The sequence below is a fragment of the Cryptomeria japonica genome, chromosome 1 (genome assembly GCF_030272615.1).
Source record: "Cryptomeria japonica chromosome 1, Sugi_1.0, whole genome shotgun sequence".
NCBI lineage: Eukaryota > Viridiplantae > Streptophyta > Pinopsida > Cupressales > Cupressaceae > Cryptomeria > Cryptomeria japonica.
The window spans coordinates 470,374,431-470,393,177 of record NC_081405.1 but is presented as its reverse complement, the minus strand read 5'-3'; the positions used below and the strand labels follow the sequence as shown (position 1 = coordinate 470,393,177).

At 35.5% G+C, this 18,747-nt stretch overlaps 1 protein-coding gene across 1 annotated transcript in view; it reads right to left on the bottom strand.

Annotated features, from left to right (window-relative positions):
* Window positions 1-18,747, bottom strand: part of LOC131071428 (polyribonucleotide nucleotidyltransferase 2, mitochondrial) — a 157,486-nt gene that overhangs the window by 24,760 nt on the left and 113,979 nt on the right. Inside the window, exon 16 of the mRNA XM_058007255.2 lies at window positions 4,931-5,013. Within this exon, the coding sequence (XP_057863238.2) occupies window positions 4,931-5,013 (83 nt within the window). The remainder of the gene's footprint in view (window positions 1-4,930; window positions 5,014-18,747) is intronic.

Genomic DNA, 18,747 nt, shown 5'->3' with positions numbered 1-18,747 from the left:
CAAACATAGCAATAAAACACTTATGTGATCAAGGAGTTGCAGACCTTGAGCACCTACAAATAGTTAGAAGATAGTTAGAAGTGTACATAGCTTCTAGATAGTTGGAATAATAAAGTATCCGGAAAATCATGAAGTCTTATGAATAAGACGATTTTCCTTAAGTAAGATTAAGAGATATAAGGATAAGCCAGAAAACATTATGACAGATATCTGCATCAAGCATCACCAAGCACAAATCCTCTTCGATACTTCTCTTATGCCAAGTAAGAAGTTCATCTTCATGGAAGACGAATAGGATTAAGTTATGGTCAATTTTATATGGAGATGATGCAAGTGATCCATACATCAGTCAGCCCATAGAGTTGATATCAATAACTATGCATACATGACGGAAGACGATTACAAGCAACAATTAATGATTCTATAAAAGATGATCATAGCACAACAGATAGATGAGACACCATGATGGAATAACAAATCATTCACATGAGCATAATTGATCATGGAGGAGGGAGCTACTCAATATCATCATTTCAGGTTAAGGATGAGGATCCGATTGAATATCAATCAAACCAATCAGCAGATCGCAGCATTAAAACATCAAGTATCCTTCGATCATCAAGGATATCAATCATATCCCTAAGTCCGAGCATATTGATGGATGAAGAAGTTAACTAATCAGGTGATAACCATACCATTTTAAGATATAGATAACAATTGTTAAAGGAGTGATTTGAATAACAATCCAAAAGGTAGTAATCTTTCTTTATGAAAGGAGATGATTAAAGAGATAGGTCTCCTCATCTCCAGATGGTGTAACTTTCAACTACAAGACATATATATGGTAAATCCGATCTATTCTAGAGGGCAGCAAATTAGTTTCTTTTCTTATTTCTTATCCATATTGGACCGCTCAAGTTGAGCATTGCCATTGGCATTAATCGGTTGCATAGAGAACATGATAGAAATCCGAGCAAGCACCACATTATTTCAGGTTTCTACAGTTATATCAGAAACAGCACCATTACTTATTGTTGCAATAACATAACTTCAGATCAGGGACAGCAACATATCACTGTAAGTGATATCAGCATACACATCTGCATATTCATAAAGGGATATACAGAAGACCTTCATATAGATATTGGGAGAAATTTGCATGAATTTAAGGAACCAAATCAGACACAGCATCAACAAGACATTGCAAATTCATATCAACATATCAGGATGCTTGCAAATTCATATCAACATATCAGGAGGAGATTTACATCAGTAAATCTAGTGAGACAATAAAGATTTCTTTGCATATTTATCAAACTTTCATATCTGAGATAGCAAGATAATCTTATCATTGGTGTATTAAGTAAACCAGATCATCTTGCATAATTTTCATATCAGAGATAGCAGCCATTTCCGTTTTCATATATCTTATAATATCAGCATATAAGTAATATCAATTGAATTTTGTAATAAATATCATTTGTGAAGTGGTATCAACTTCTATTATTATTACCTTAAACATTATTTAAGATTATTGAGGAAAGAAGTCTCTTGCAATTGATTCTTATAAGTTTTGAGGAAAGAAATCTCTTTCAATTGATCATTCATAGTAATTGTCCCAACTTCCTAAGTTTGACCATAAGGGGACATTACAGTAAAATTTTCCACAACAAATGTTGAATTTCAAAAACACCAGTGTAATAACATCTGCCTATTCTCACTTAAATGTTTTCAGTTTTGACCTATTGGCATTTTGTCGAGAACAGTTTTCTTACTGCCAAGTATGCAAGGTACCTTTTGCAAGTTTATATTTTCAGATTTGCAAGTGGTTCTGAGCAGCTCTCATAATGTAATGTTTTCAAATTGACAATTAATGAAAGTGATTTCATCCAAAGCCCAATCTGAGTGTTCAGAAGGACTGCTGTTTGGTGTCAGTTATTCAATGTTTGTAAAGTTCTGAATAATTCTAAGATGACAGCCAGGACCCAAAATATACAATCTTATTATCAAGCTATACTTGAGAGCCAAATATTAAGCATAATATGAATGATGCAGTTAACACTTAACTGGAAAACAAACCCTTCAATTACTTAATTCAATGTCTCTTAATCAATTACTTAATTCAATGTCTCTTAAGAAGTTACAAAATAAGACTCAAACCTCTTAACAGCAGATTTAGGCATTAAATAACTCAGAGATAAGCAGATTACAATCAGCAAAGTCTGACCTGTTATTTGCAGTACATTGTCCACCCCAAATACATGCACAGTTTTGAATCTAATAACTTGAATGACTGAAACTAAATAAGCAAATCCACAACAATAACATCACTGACCATGTAGACATGCCCAGGAAGGTTCAGATTGCAAGTCTATAAATCTGTGAGATTTCATTCAAGCCCTTTTCCCATACTGTAGACTGCCATCTTCAAGAGAGTCACCTCCACAAGATGTGGGAGTTATGCCTTCTGTATTCCTTAAATGTCAGTAGAAGAGCAGACCGCATCTCTACCCAAGGATGCGATTCGAAAAATTACAGATTAGCGCCCTATTGACAAGTTGGATTGGAGTCCTAAAGTATTCACCAAGCAAGAAATGTTTATTCCTGTGTGTTCTCCTTGCTAATACCAAGCTGGCGCTATGCTATGAATGCTGCGATGTATCAAACCAGAGATGGGTTCGCCAAAGCTTTGATTTAGGGTGTCGTCCAAGCCAAAGAAGACCAGGGGTTTGGTCCTGGAAGCTGCGATTCCTCAGAGCCAAAAAAATCAATTAAAACATAAGTCGTGAATAATGAAGAATTCAAGCTCCACGATATCACTTTATAAGTGATGTCTTTCATTTCTCTTTTTTTTTTCCCATCCATCGACTTCACATAATAAAATGTGATTTTTTTTCACTTAAAAATATTAGCATTTAAATGCTATCGTCTTCACTTAGGCGCCCATCAATAACATTAAATATTTTGACTTAAGCCTAGCATAAGGAATCTCCTTCATAAAATTAATTGGTACATATAGATAAGTCGCTTCCCATTAATAAAATTAACTAGGTGTTCACACAATGACGAGAATTCAATAATAAAATAATAATAAAATATTATTATTTTATTTTCCTCTATATTCCATAACTCCCAATTAAAAAATATTTCTCCAACACTTCTAGGAGAAGACTTGAGGAACCTTAATACTTTATAATTAATTAATATTAAATCATCTTAAGATATTTGACTTTAATTTTAGACGACTTAATAAAAAATTAATTTAATAATCTGTCACTAAAAAATTGAGGAAATTACAACCAGAGGTCAAAGTAGCAAAGAAAGCAAGAGCAACTTGACAAGACAAGATCATAATCCTTTAACTAAGTTGAAGAGACATGGTTGCAGCCATTGAGGTCACATTCCTCATTCCATCTTATAGCTGCAGCTATAAATATGTAATGGATAGCATAGACAGCACAATTTATAAGTGAAAAAAAAATTAGGAAGGAGATCAAAGTAGATTTAGATTTCAATTACTCTGCAATTTTTGGTAATGATTACTACATGCATCTTTTGCTTATTAGCTTAGACTTTAGCCTTTGTTATGGTTGTACTGTGAGCAAGAGATATTGCATCCCTTTCAGCAGTTTTATCTGTTCTTCTTGATTAATAGCACATTTTCTAGTGCGATCATCAACCAAAAGCTGAAAGTACCTAAAACCATTGTGACTAGGTGCCATGGGTCTACACATATCGGTATGCACCAGCTACAAAGGTTGTCTTGCATGATGCTCACTAGAATGGAAGGGTGCTCAATGTTGTTTTCCAACAAGACAACTAGAACAAATAGCACTCAAATTCTCGAGTGAGTTAAGCCCTATGACCATGCCTTCCGTACTAAGAGTATGCAAATAACTAGTGCTCAAGTGACCAAATCAGTGACACCATAATGTAGCAAGATAATTAATCTTAGTCACCGAGGATTGATAATTGTCAATCATATCAAGCCTAAACATTTTGCCAGTTTCAAAAGCAATTGCAACAGTCTTTGAGCACAATTGTAACCACGTTTGAGAATATCACCAAGAAAGCATCACTTATGTACACCTTTCCTAAAGAGAAATCCACTCCTAGACTTCTAGGTAGGACTGTGTGGATGATTTTGTTGGCGATGATTGTAGACCTTAGAATCCAACGCAACTATCAACATATTTTCAACAAATCTTGGTTGAAGATGTGCTCAAGGTACTTGGGGACAATGATGGAGGGAGCATAGACGTATTGGTCATTTTTTTTTACTAGCTGCTATAAAACACACAATAGGACTGACAAAAATGTGCAGCTGTTGAGTTCCCTCCTATGGAGTGGTCTTGTCTAGTTGCTCCTCTTCATGTGACTTGCCCAGACATGCAAGCTTCAACTTCACACCATAAATTTTGGACTTACCAACACTCAAGCGGACTCTGTGGAAAGAATGCAGCACCTCAATGAAATGACCAATTCCAATGCATGATATACCATATCAAAGAATTCACACGACTGTCATAATTTGGACTATGAGGGGAGTTTATACACGAAAAAAATAATGAAACATGCATTCACGATTTCAATAAATAACAAATAAAATCCTAAGTTTACTAATAAACAATAACAAATCAAGTACACAGGTGGGCAATGGTGGAATATGCCGATAGATGATCCATATTATATTGGCAGAGAGTAATCCATATGCATAGTTGGTTTATGGATATAAGAAATTAATAATCCCTTTACAATATAGTCATTACAACATTCTAGAGTAGCATGTTCGATTTCATTGAAATTTCTATAAATATGAACATATTAAAAATAGCATGTTCTTTGTGAACTTCTATCCATTTAAAATATATATGTGAGCACATCTTAAATTCCTACACGATTTAATTTTGTACAATGAAAATTATATTACCTTTTCTTGTGCCTTCTCTAACACACATTGATTTTCACCTAATATTGTAACTGTACCATCAAAGAGTGCCTGTATCCGTGCACCTGCAATATCAAAGATTCCAACTTTAGCTCAGGCACGGTAACTAGAAATGTCAATAAAAATAGAAAAATGTTTCAAAAAATTCCAACTTGCAGATATATCAACATAATCAAGGACAATTCAATGACTTTTGTCCATTTATTTATATTTCATTTGGCAAGTCTTCAACACTACAGTTGACGTTCACTTCATAATGATTGACAAAATTCCTAGAGCTCTCTTTTTTTCTTATCATAGCTAAGATGAATTAATCAATAATCAATCATTTTATAAATAAGCATATTCTCCATATTAAAATCGTTCGCAAATAACTGAAATACAAGAATATTTAATTACTCCAGAATCTGAAATTCCAGCATTATGGAAAACAACTACAGATCACATTCAACACAAACCCAGATTCCTTAAGCTTCTGTGTAAGGAAAAAAAGGCTACAGGGCATATAGAAAGGAAATACAAGAAACAGTAAATCCAAAGAGAATATACAAACATTTAACATAGAGAAACAATCATGAAATAGAAAACCTCACAGTTAAAATTGGGTGCCGTTTTCTTTTTCCTCTATAACAGTTTGGTTTCATATTTACAGAAAGCTCTATGGTATACTTCTCAGTTTTCTATAATGCTTTTCTCACATTGAAAAGAGCCTCCAAGAAAAATTAAACATCATTTCTTCTTCAGTTTCAGATTCTGTTAGAAAAACCATGGTTATCAATTACATAATCCCTGTCCTTCCACAGTTGCCGTGATAATGGGATTAAACCAGTCCATGACTTAGTTACCTACAGTCTCTTGCCTAAAAAATAATCACTACTTATCCAAAAGATGGACTTGATCAATTTTAGAGTTTTGGTTCCTTTTCCCTTTACTTTCTGTAAAAGTGTCCATCTGAGACAAAATAATACATAATTTTTCCCTTTACAAATACTTTTATGTATGTAGCCAGCAGCATGCTCCAAAGAGACTTTTACATTGAATCATCACCTCCATTATCTCTGCCCATTCTCTCCCCATTGCATTCTACTCTTTAATCCCTTAATCACCCACATGATCCATTTCAGATCAAAAGCATAAAGTTGTCCGTACGAATAAAACAACCATATGAAAACATCTTATCAGACAGAAAACAGTTCATCAAATTGACTGGTGTGCTTCAAATGACAGCTATGAACCATTAGGCCAATGAATATGTCTAACCAACAGCTGTTGCTCCTAAAATTAGCACTGCCACTGTCACAGTAAAGGCACTAATTTGATGACAGGTACTCCAGAATCGATACTAGCTAGTATTGGACTTAACACTATGAAACAAAAACATTAATCTCTATATTTGTTATATGGCTTTCAGTTTTATGATTTATTCTTTTGTCCAGCAATTCATAGTTTGGTAGCATAGAATTTAGCTAATACAATTTTCAGGCCAATTATCAGCAAATCAGCATTCCTCTCATTGGTTGCCCATCATCTCAGCACACTCCTCTCAAGCAACTCATACAGGAAGCATATACAGCAGCAGCTGAGATATGGTAGGGCCACTTCTTTAGATTTAGCTAGAGCATGTCTTTTTTTCCAACACCTTTATTTGTTTACTCTTTTTCCTCATTTTGTTCATGAGTTGTATCACATGGAACTCAAATTTTTCTTGCAGGGTGTGCATGTATGTAGTCAAAAGTTATGTTTTTGTTAATAAATAATATATTTCCAGGTACACCTATTTTGCCCAGAGTTAGTGTACCGGTTCAGTCCGAGTCCAATGCTCGGTACACCTAGAGTACCATACTAAGCCCCCAAGTCCCCTCTAGGTGTAACAATGAAGGACCCACAAGGAACCCAAGTGCCCTGGCAGTACCCATGAGGACCCCGCTTACCCACAATTGGGGATGCCTAAAATGCAACTTTTTCCAATTAAAAAAAGAAAGAATTAAATTATAACAACCCCCAATGCATCGATTCACCCTAAAGTGAGCGTATTTTTGTTTGCAACTCATTCGACAAACACAAAACACTACGAAGAGCATTTTTTTTCCTTCAAGCTGCCATTGTTGGATTTTGAAGATTGTTTCTTCTTTTTTTCGAAGCTTACAAGGCAGTAAGACCTACACCAAAAGGTATGGAGTCACTGCACAAGGAAGATTCAGACACCAAAGATGAGTAAATCCCACATTTTTTTCATCTTTTCAATTAACTTCTGAAGATTTTTCAATTCTTTTTAAGTTTTGAATAACACTTTGAACATTTAGGGACAATAATGCTGATCTTTTTTAATTTTTCAATTCTAGTATTATTTAGTTTGTAACGTTTTTTTTATTTTAGGATCAAACAGAATGGCTGCAAGCTCTAATTTGGTTGCCCAAAATGTAGAGAGTTCTTTTAGATTTCATGTAGCATCACCTTTGTGGTGACATACAACAATGATCAAACAACTTCCTCGTGGTGGGCATCATCTTTGGCCTCGTAGCCAGTGTGGAAAATTGTATAAAGTTCATACTTATGAACGAAAGCTCACCTTTGCACCATTACTTTACAAGGGAAAAAAGTTTGTCCTAGACCAAAAAAAAGGGTTGCCAATAGAACATATATTGATTTATATTAAACAAAAAGAGGATGTCAACATGGCAAGTAAAAGATCAAAGGCTTTTGCACATACTCTTTCCAAGAGAAGCTTTCAAAGACCTCATAGTGGCTTCTCACAACTGGCTGGCCACATCCTATAATGCCAGAGAACCACAGGGACGCGTCCCCATCCCAAGCCCACATTTTCGAGATGAGGACATATCTGGGGCGTGAGCATGCAGTGGGTGTGTCCCCCTGCCATCCCTTTACCGTCGTTGGAATAGAGGAAACATCCCTAAGATGCTGGAGACGCCAAGATTTCCCCAAGATGCCCAAGTGTCCCTCGAACACCACGAGGGCGTCTTAGCATCTCCAATCTGAGGAACGCAAAAAGAGGTTTTTTTTTTTTTTTTAAATTCATTGAAATTTGTGCCCTAGCTTGAGCCCTGGAGGCACATGGACCCCATCCAACTCCTTCGTGCTCAATAAAACACATTAGTTCATTATTCATTCATATTTGGTTTACAAATTTTCATAACAACAAAGTGCCAAGAAGAGAAAAGAGTGAGTGATGGCTAACAAGTGAGATTAGAGGGTTTTGCAAGTTGAAGGAGGGTGAGAAGGAGAATTTTGCAAGTGCAAGAAGAGACGAGACGGATTCCACATCCATTTGGCAGGATTTTTCAAGCAAAAGGTACGTATGTTTTATTGTTTTTTCAATTGGTATATTTTGCTCTTTTTTTTGTAAGTTTCATTTTCATGAATCTTGACGAGAAAATGAAAATGAGCAGTGCTACATTGAAATGAATGTATGAATATGCATTTGCAGCCATAATGCATATTCATACATTCATTTCAATGTAAGACTGCTCATTTTTCACTTTCCCATCAAGATTCCAATTTTATTTTCAAGTTTGTTAAATAATAATTTAATAAACTAAGCTGAAACTAGGCACCTATGGAATTTATATTGTTTATTGCATTGTTGAGCTCTCATGACATGAGTGAGGATGAGGTAAAGGTTCATTCTCATAGTGAAACTGAATTAAACAATAAGCCTGAGGCTAAGGGGGGTGACCATGCGGCTGATCCTGAAGCCCAAACTAGTTCCATGGCAAGTGCAGCAGCTAGTCTACGGTGCCCATCCACAATCCTAGGAAAGTATGCTAAGAGTCCTTATGATCGTTGGTCTTCTCGTAAACAGTTTCCAACAAAAATGCATAACACATCAGATACAGGTGGTGGCACAAGGAAGTGGAAATTCAACTTTTGTGGTCTAGAATGGTATGGCAGCATTGCTAGAGTTAATTGACACCTTTTTATTTGAGAAAAAGGCATGGCCATATGTACGTTTTTTGGAAAAACCGGCAAACATAAAATATAGAGCTGAGATCAACAAGCTTTGAGGTGTTCCTGACGATACTACAGCTACAATGCCTACTACTTAGTCTCACAGGAAACATGTTCAGCAAAGCTAGCCATAGACTTTTGGTCATACTTTGCAAGCAAGAGTACAAGTGGTATTGTTGTGAGGTATTCACACATCGCCCCATCACAAATGGGGACCCCCCATTTTTTGCTTTCTAGGGTTAGCTCTTTTGGTTTTGTTGTTGGTTGTTTGTGTCTTAGCCTTTGCATTGAAGGGTTTGATTGTTTCAAAGGTCATCAAGTTGGGTGCATCTCCTCAAGGTGGAGTGGAAATCAAGTTAGTTGGGTGATTAGGAGGTTATTTAGATCATTCCTAAGGTTTTGTGTACTATCTGGTCAAGCTTCAAGTTGCTAAATCAAACCTTGGTTGAATGCATGGTGTCCTCCTAGGTCCTGTCCTTTACATCAAGGTCAGAGCAAACTCGTTTTAGAAGTCTGGAATGTCATCCTAATCCTGAAATGCCCTGAAATTTGACTAAGTCTGGAAATTTGAAGCATCTTCCAAAAACTAGATTTTGCATTATAACTCCTGGAGGTTTGAAACCACTCTCAAACATCCTAACAATATATATGGAATATAATTTAAAGTATAAGAACTTATACTTAAATGTTATATTCCATATATGAATCCTGATGGAAAGACTAACTTGTAAAACAACTTCCTACCTTGACCTTCATGATTGGAGATGTGGGTCTAGTCTTTTGGAACAGGCGAGATTCATCATTTTAGCACCAAAGAGAAGCGAATTCGCTTAGCCAGCAAGCTTTATCAGCCAGCAAATTCACCTTAAGACAGCCCAGATTTGCTCTAGGACATTAAGTTTGCCTTTCACACAGCAAATTCACCGATTACTGTCAATCCTTAGATTAGATTTAGAAAGAAATCATCAAAAAATCAAAGATTAGATCAAGTTGTATATCATGTGTGTTTGATGTGCAATTGTTCATTTTGCAGGAGGTAAGGAAAGAGATCAAATGGGGCAGGTTGAAGGAGGATCGGAACAAGGATCTCAAGGAGAGAATTTCAGCATCAAGGTCAAGATACAAGGAAGAGGCCTTCAAGAAGTTTCATCAACATCAAGAATACCTTGAATGTATGAAGAAGTCTTAAAGTGCTACTAGGTTAAAAAACTTCAAATATTCAGCAGCTGCAAGTAGTAGAGCAGGATATCTTCAAGGTTCTCATTCTATCATATTGACATGGAGAGATTATAAGATAGCAAAGGAGAGATCATACAATCACTCCAAGGCAAGCAAGCAAGGATGGAAGGACTTAGCTATATCAATAATTCCCATCACCACTACTTTGAGCAAGCTAGATAATGTTGAGGATCAAGAGATATCTCTTGATATCTCTTCATGATGATGAATCTATCCAGTCTACAAAGGTGCAAGTTGAAGTGGCATCCTAGATGGCATCCCAATCACCATTCACCAATCAGAGGGGTTCCACATCAGCATGTCTAGATGCAATGTACCTAACTCACCAACAATGGCACAAACTCCGAGGCACCTACCCTTGCTATCTATTGGTCATACCAATGTGTTGTAATTATCTAATTGGCCAAATTGAGTTTGTTGTAACAAAACCTAATTAGGGTTTTCATTGTAAAATCTTGGCCATTGATCTCAAATTGATCTGGGTCGTTGAATTGTATTAAAAGCACTATAAAAGGCTCAAGCTCTTCATTTGTAAAGGGTTAAGAGTTAGTAGTTAATAGTCAATAGATAGTCTAAAGAGAATAGAATAGAAGTTAGAGTAAAGTAGGAGGAGAAGGTAGAAATTGTTGCCTAAGTTGTAAATGAACTCTATCTTCATTGAAGTTATGGTGAAGTGAGTTGTTTCTTTACAATGTGCATGGTTTATTGTTGGATCCTCATGTTAGATGATAAATAAATTAGATTGAATGGAAGAAGTTGTTGAATGTATTCATGTGGAATCTGCTTAGTCCATACCACTAGCCTCTTACTGATTGTAAGTGCGCCCTAAGTGGTTAACTAGCATTGAATGAGCTTAACTTCAAATTGTTATGCGTATATTGTTCATGCATTAACTTGAATGGTTATCAATGTCTGATGGTAATGATTTGAACATATTCGAAGCGTCCCTTAGAAGATTGCACTGAGCTAGTGTCAGATTGTTCTAGTTGATGGTGAGACCTAGCCCAGTAGGACTCCACCTAGTCGTTCATCCATATTCTTACATTCTAAGTCCTAGAGTAGATTCCCTAAACCCTCAATCTTTTGCTCTTTTTTATCTCCCAGTGAGTAGATAGGACTCAAGTTCCAACATATCAAAGCATTCAGGCAATCGAATGTAAGTCCCCCTGTGATTCCAGCATAATCACATCAAACCACAGAGCTTATCCACACGTAGAGACCCTACATTCATGAACCTTGGAGTCTTTCTTGGATGAACCTTAAGCAAATCTTCAGCATCCAAAAGATTTTGTTCAAGAGAGGATAAGATACTTTGGTATTTTATTTTGTGTTCGCATGTGCGTAAAAAACACATCAACAAGTATCAAGACCTTCCACTTCCAGTGCCATGGCCCATGTTGGATAGAATAAGGGTTAATACAACTTGCAAAGCAACCGCATATCTGATTTGTTTAATGTGCAATTGAGAGATGAGATAGATGATGACATTGGCAAGTTCTTCTCTACCAATTGCATCCCATTTCATGTAGCTCGATCTCATTATTATAGGGAGATGATATCTATTGTGGGAGGACCATTATATGTGCTACTCGTTGAGACCAAATTCAGGACCGTTCTTACATAAGAACTATTCCAAGATCAATGTTTTAATGGAGAAGATGATTGAGTTGCAAGGGGCACTGCAACTCATGGTTATGACAGCAGATTGGAATTGGTGTGCGGAGTCCAAGACAGAGTACAGGAGGAAGGTGAAGGATATAGTGAAGAGTCATGTATTTTGGAGTGACGTAAAACACATAGTCTCCATCATTGCTCCAATTTACCGGGTCATAGGGTATGAGATGGGGATGCACCTAACCATGGAGACGTGTATGAGTGCATCGATCCTATGCTTGACTAGATTAGGGTGGTTGTGCGAGTGAAGGACCCTAGTTTAGCATTCTACAATGAGCACATTCAGCCAATCATTCAACAGAGATGGGACAAGCTCAAGACTCCCTTGCATATGAATGTCTTTGAATTGAATCCTAAGCGATACAAAACTATGCTTAGCAGTGTTACACTAATTCAAGATGCTAAAGTGAAGGCAAGGTTCTTTTGGTGCATTGATGTATGATACTTCTGATGCCAGCACGGTTCACACTTAATGGACCAAATTTGCCACTCTTACGGGTTATTCTAAGGCGGCCCCAATGGATAAGGCAACTATGGCACAGGAGGACGCAATTTTGTGGTGGAACTACCATGGACCAAAATCTTTGACTACCACTCTAGCCGTTCGTTTTCTATTTCAGGTTTCTAGTTCTTTAGTTGCTAAGAGGAACAAGTCTATTATAGCTCCATCCCCTCCCTTGAGAGGAATAGACTTACCTCTAGACAAGCAGAGAAGCTTGTCTTGGTACATAGCAATTTGTGTCTCATTGACCACAAGACAATTGTGTACAAAGAGAGTGTAACAGCACGATGGGATGTAGAGCCTGAGGAGCCAACTTAGACTGATGAGGATGCTACAACTTTAGATGCAGGAATGGTTAGTGTTAGTTTGGAGGAGCTTGACCATGAGTCCAATAGTTCAGTGATGAGGAGTTTGGGGACGATTAGAAGTCTCCCTTCACTACATTTTGACATCTGTACTTATTTTGATATCATCCTACTCATTGTAACCATCTTTATGATATTTTTGATATAATAGAAATCTCCAATTTGATAAATTTCATTTGTCAAATATTATTTAGTATTCAACTATTCAAAATTAAAAAATTAAATCTTACTATTTAGTATTAACAATTTTGCTATTTTACTAATTTGCCAAAGTTTCATTCGAAATGTAATTCTTATACATATTTTCATAACTAGTTTTTCATGTATTATGTGTATATAAACTTTAAGTAGAGACATCGAGAGTAATTACACTCTAAAGGTATGCCAAACCTTATTTTCAAGTATAATGGCGGACTTGGCCAACGAACAAGAATTAACCAATAAGGCTAATAATTTATGCTCTTTAGGCTCTGCTAGACCTTGGTGGGTGAACCAATATCACCTTTATTTATTTCTTCAAGATTATATGGTGATTTAAGCAAATAAAGCCTCACACAATTTTCAAAGGTTTATTTAATTACAGCCTTGATTAAATTATCATTGTATCTTCTATTATTCACAGGCATGAGGTGAAAATAGAAAAATGAAAAAACAAACTAGATCCTACTACCATAATTCAAAGTAAAAAGTTGTGTTTATATTTTATCTATTTTGGAGCTGAAACTAATTGGTGCCTTCTCCACAGTGCAACAGAGTCTATCCACAGAATTAATGCGTGTTCCTTCAGTGGTGGGATTTCTAATTATTTGGCACTGAATTATGTTTATGCATGACATAAATGTGCAAGCAGCTCGATCATAGGCCCTTCATCTTCATCCAAATTGAATTTCTCTATCCATTGTAATCTATTCGATAGAATTTAATTTCTATTTAAGAAAACCAATTGTAATAATCCTACAAAAGAGATAAAAGTGCATTGACAAATCCAATATATCATTAGTATATTGATTCATATGAGAATGAAAAACACAAATTGGAGACATCCAAATGATATCTTTTCATTAATTTCATCAAATAATTGAACCTAGATCAAGAACACAATTTCACAGCAAGTTCTCCATTTCTGTATCAAAATCTTTTACAACATGCCATTGCCCCAAAATAGAATTTAGAACCCTCCATACGGTCTTGGTTTCCTTCTTATAGAGACGAAAGAAGCAAAACAAGCTACAGACCGTTTACATTTTGTTACTAGTTAACAATTGTTTAACTTCCCAAAAAGACAAAACCCCCTAATACAATACCATGTAAAAGTGCGCCAACTTGACTTGTCAATTTTGAGTACAAATGACTGTTGCAAATTTGAAAAGAGCACTAAAAGACGAAGTGGATAATGACAAATTTGAAAATAGAAGAATTGGTGAATGCAAGTTGACCTGCTACCATGGTTCCCTCGCTTCAAGAAAGATCATCACTACTCAATGAAGAGACTGACACCATCAACATGGGTACAGAGGACAATTTGAAGAATGTGCTTGATGCTAAGTCTCTCACAGACCAAGAAAAACAGAATATCGTGGACTTTCTTAAGGAAACACAAGTCAATTTTGCATGGTCTTACGCTAACATGCCATGCTTAGATCCAAAATTAGTAGTGCACAACCTTGCTGTAAGACCAGATGCAAAACCAGTCAAAAAAAACTCTGCAAGATGCTTTGCACACCATTTGCAATTAACTCACTCAATTTCATATTGCAAAACACTACAACACAAATCTACACGGAGGGTGAGGAGATCCAAATATCTGTCACTAATCATCATATGTCACAAGGCATATTAAGTGACTTCTCCAAGTTGGTGTTGTTGAAGGCACTTTTTTTTTATATACTTTTTCTTTTTTTATTTTTTAATGTTGATATCTGACATGTATTTGTTTATACCATATTGGGTTGCCAAAACTCAATTTCCATCTCACACAATTGTCTTAAGACAACTTGTGAAGGTGCAAGGGACCTTGAGTTCTACAATAATCAATAGCTTGTAAGATTATATAGAGCCAATCAAGCACAAAAGGAGCATTGATCCTAATGATGAGTGGTGCACTTGTGTGGAATTTGTTTTGAATTTCATTGAGCTCACCATCGACATGATTAGGTATGTTGACACGGTTCGCTCATGTCAGGCTAAATTCATGATGGCATGGAATCCATGGTGAAGAAAATAAGAGCAATGATAGAATCCAACAAACATGACTCAATGGAAACATTTTTCAAAATTGTGCAAAAGATTATGGTTGATAATCAAAACAAGATGACCACCCCTTCACATCTCTTAGCATTTACTTGTCACCAAAGTATTATAGCAATGAGGTATTTTAATTTCTGAGGAGGGTGCCATCATATAGGGATGGGGACGTGTTGATGGTGTTTTTAGGCACAATCGAACACAGAATAAAATACCAAAGTATTTTACCCTCTCTTGAACAAAATCACCTCAGATGCTAATCTGATCAACTAAGACGATTCCAAGGTTCTTACAGTCACTTCTTGACATGTGGATGTAACTCAATGGCTGATGTGATTTGTTGTTTTCACTTGGGGACTTACGTAATTGTTCTAAATGATTCAAGGTTATCAAGAATGGACATGGGTTTGCCAATTATTTCAAATGATTTTGCAATTCTAACTCTCGATGTATTCTAACAAAGAATTTTCAAATAAAATGCAAAAAGGATGAGGATTTAGAAGTTCTATTCTAAGACTATCTAACCTAGAATGCATGACATTATGAATGATTCAATGAAATTCAACTAGGCAAGGTTTCACCATCAAAAAAAAGTCAACGCAAGCTTAGTGCAATCATCTAAGATAGATTTATAGATGTTCAAATTATTACCATCAACATAAATATCATCAAGGCAATGCATACCAATGGACGTACAGTAATTGAAGTTAAGTTCTATTCAAATTCCAGTTGACCACACAAGGCAAATTTACAATCAGCAAGAGGCTAGTGGTGTGGATTAAACAAATTTAACTCAAATGCATTCAAGACTTCTTTCATCCACTCTAAAATACGTGAAAGCAAACTCTAGTCTAAATTTGGAGGCAATTAGAACAACAAATGCATGCAAAATTTAAACAAAATCACCAAACTTCAATGATTATATTCAAACTTGCAGCATGTAGACGACAATTCTCGAAAATCTCTCACACTTTGCATCCCCAAATTGACTCCAGGGGAAAAATGATGCCTACCTGGACTATTAAAATTCATCATTTCATGTAAAAGCATCTCCCAATGGAAAAACGTCCATCTGGACACAAAAATCTTACTAAAACTTGTCAACTTTATCAACATAGTCTCCACAGGAAATTCAAACTCCATCTGGACAAATAAATCTGTCACTTAATCATCATTTTACCTCCAGTGGAAAAACGCACCTCATCAGGACAATGTAAATTTGTCCACACTTCACTTCGTCACACTCATTTTCCAATCTAGTGGTGATTTGAACCTCATCTGGACACATCATTGCACTTAACTTGATCATTTGTCTCCTAGTGAAAAGTCGTAGTACATCTGGACACACTTTCCTTATACATTTTCTCTCATAATGGCCTGGTGGAAAAACAACCTCCATCGGGGCAAACACAGTGGAGAATCCAGATGTACCATGTAAGCTCCTAACCTAACACTAAAGTTTAATGCATGGTTAATCTGTTTTGTTGGTTCTTTATGGCAACCATGTGGTTGCCTCCTATTTATAATCTTTATTGCTGCTTTAATCAGAATAAATAAATAAAACAAAAAACAAAAAACAGAAAAAACTGAAATCTTTGGAAATGAATTCGTGATCACATAAAATTGTTGTCAACAAAAGATGGTCTCTTTGCTTGTCCGAAATCCTTCTTCTACATCTTTTCAATGATATGGTTGGATATGGATGGGATAAATCGTGATTTTCCCACAAATACTTGAAACTCAATGGAAAAACGCCTCCATCAGGACAGATCACTTTTATGCCTTAATTTCATGAGAGAAAAATGTTTTCCATCTCGATAATGATGATTTTCACCCTGTAAAAGCCCAAACATGTCAATTTTATTGAATTGTGCATTTGAGCTTAGTGGAAATTCTATTTCCATCGGGACTTTTCACATTTTAACTGTATTTGAGGGGTGGAAAAAAAAACTCCTATAAAGACATTTGACGCTCTTGCACAAAATTCACACCAATTTGCAACACTTAAACACATTTACACTCAAACTTCAAAACTTGTTGCAACCTCAACACTCAAGCAAAATTTAGTAACATATTGACATTTTAACAGTTTTTAAACATTTCATCCTATTGACTTCAAAACTTAAAATTTAAACATTACTAGCACTTTGAAGACCTCAAGGCATCATCATGTCAAACAATGAGACTCGGGAACTCAAAATTGCCACCTAGCTGCCAAAAAAACCCAAAACTAACAAAATGCAGAAAGCGGGAACAGGAGGTCCCCATTTGCAATGGGGCGATGTGTGAAAAGGTCATGATAGGAGGTTGCTACTAGCTGTAAAGCTACATTTAGAAAGACTTTTCAGATGAAGATATTCCAAATATTGTATTAAGCGAGTTTGGCCACTTAATATCTCAAATAATCATGATGTTTCTACTCTTCTAGACAAATATAGGAATGATTCTCATGATTAATGGTATCTAGATGGTCCACGCTCCATTTACTTGCAACCTCTTGCAATTAAAATTCCATCTTAAGTATGTATCTTTCTATTTTTCATATTTCTCGTTTTTCATTTTATGTTATCATGCTATATATTATAGTTTATAATAATATAATTTTATAATTTATCTTTTGAATTTATAAAATTACATATTAAATGGTGTATGCAACATCAACAGCTTACAACTTCTTCAGCTGAGTGGAATGGAGTGGATACTCCATCCAATGAGCCATGTGCAACTATTTGGGTGCAAAAAAAGAGTAGAAGGGTCTATATACACTAAAAATCTTCGTCTCTTGTCACATAAGAAACCTGAATACAATGATGGTGTGACAAAGAATTCGAATCTAACCCCTAAATGTGCTGATATAGATGCTATAGTTGCACAACTTGTCTAAGTCTCTATAGATGAGCTCGCTTCTGCACTTGACACATCTAGTGGGAGAGCCAATCCAATTGATTCTGGTTCAAAATAAATAGAAACAAATGTTGACCTTGATGCTTTTGATGAAAAAGAATATGAAAACTATTATATATTGTAATTTGAACTTTCATCATGTAATGACATTTTAGGACTTCAGTATTTTCAATTTGTGAATTATGAATATGAAGTATTTAAATATTCTATTTATTGGCAATTATGAGTATCATTGTTCTTATAATTATTATTTTGATACATGGACATATATTCCCATATATATATTCTTGTACTTGTACTCATACCCAATTTGTATTATTTACTAATTGCAAGCTTTTGTAGTGTACTTAAAATACCAGTTTTGAACAGCTAAACCAATAGTAGTGTCTTAACTAAGAATTGTTGGTCATTCAAATAGGATTTCCATTATCCAATAACGCCTGTATTTTGTGACCTCTCTGCACTGTCAAGTATTTTAATAAACACTACATGTGCAATAATAGTATTATTTTCCATTTGTTAATCGTTATTATGATAGATGATTACAACTATTCTTTTGTCTCACAACTCATAGTTTGGTACTAGCCGTATCCAAGTACATTTCAAACCAAATCTATAGTCCAATATGGTTCCCCTGAGAGAATTCTTCCAAGGTGGTGGTAGAAGGGATTGGGTTCATTCAAGACAAACCCGAGAGGATCCAAGTAGATTGCAATGAATTGGACACTTTTTTGATATAATTTATTTTGCCTTTTTCTTCACCTTTGACTTTGACTCAGTAGCACTATATGAATTCCTAATGCTAAAAGTGCCAATCGAAGCATTTCAAACACTAAAACAAATTCATATTAGCTCATTTTCATTGCAAAAATGAAATACCATTCCAAAAGGCTATAATTCCATTC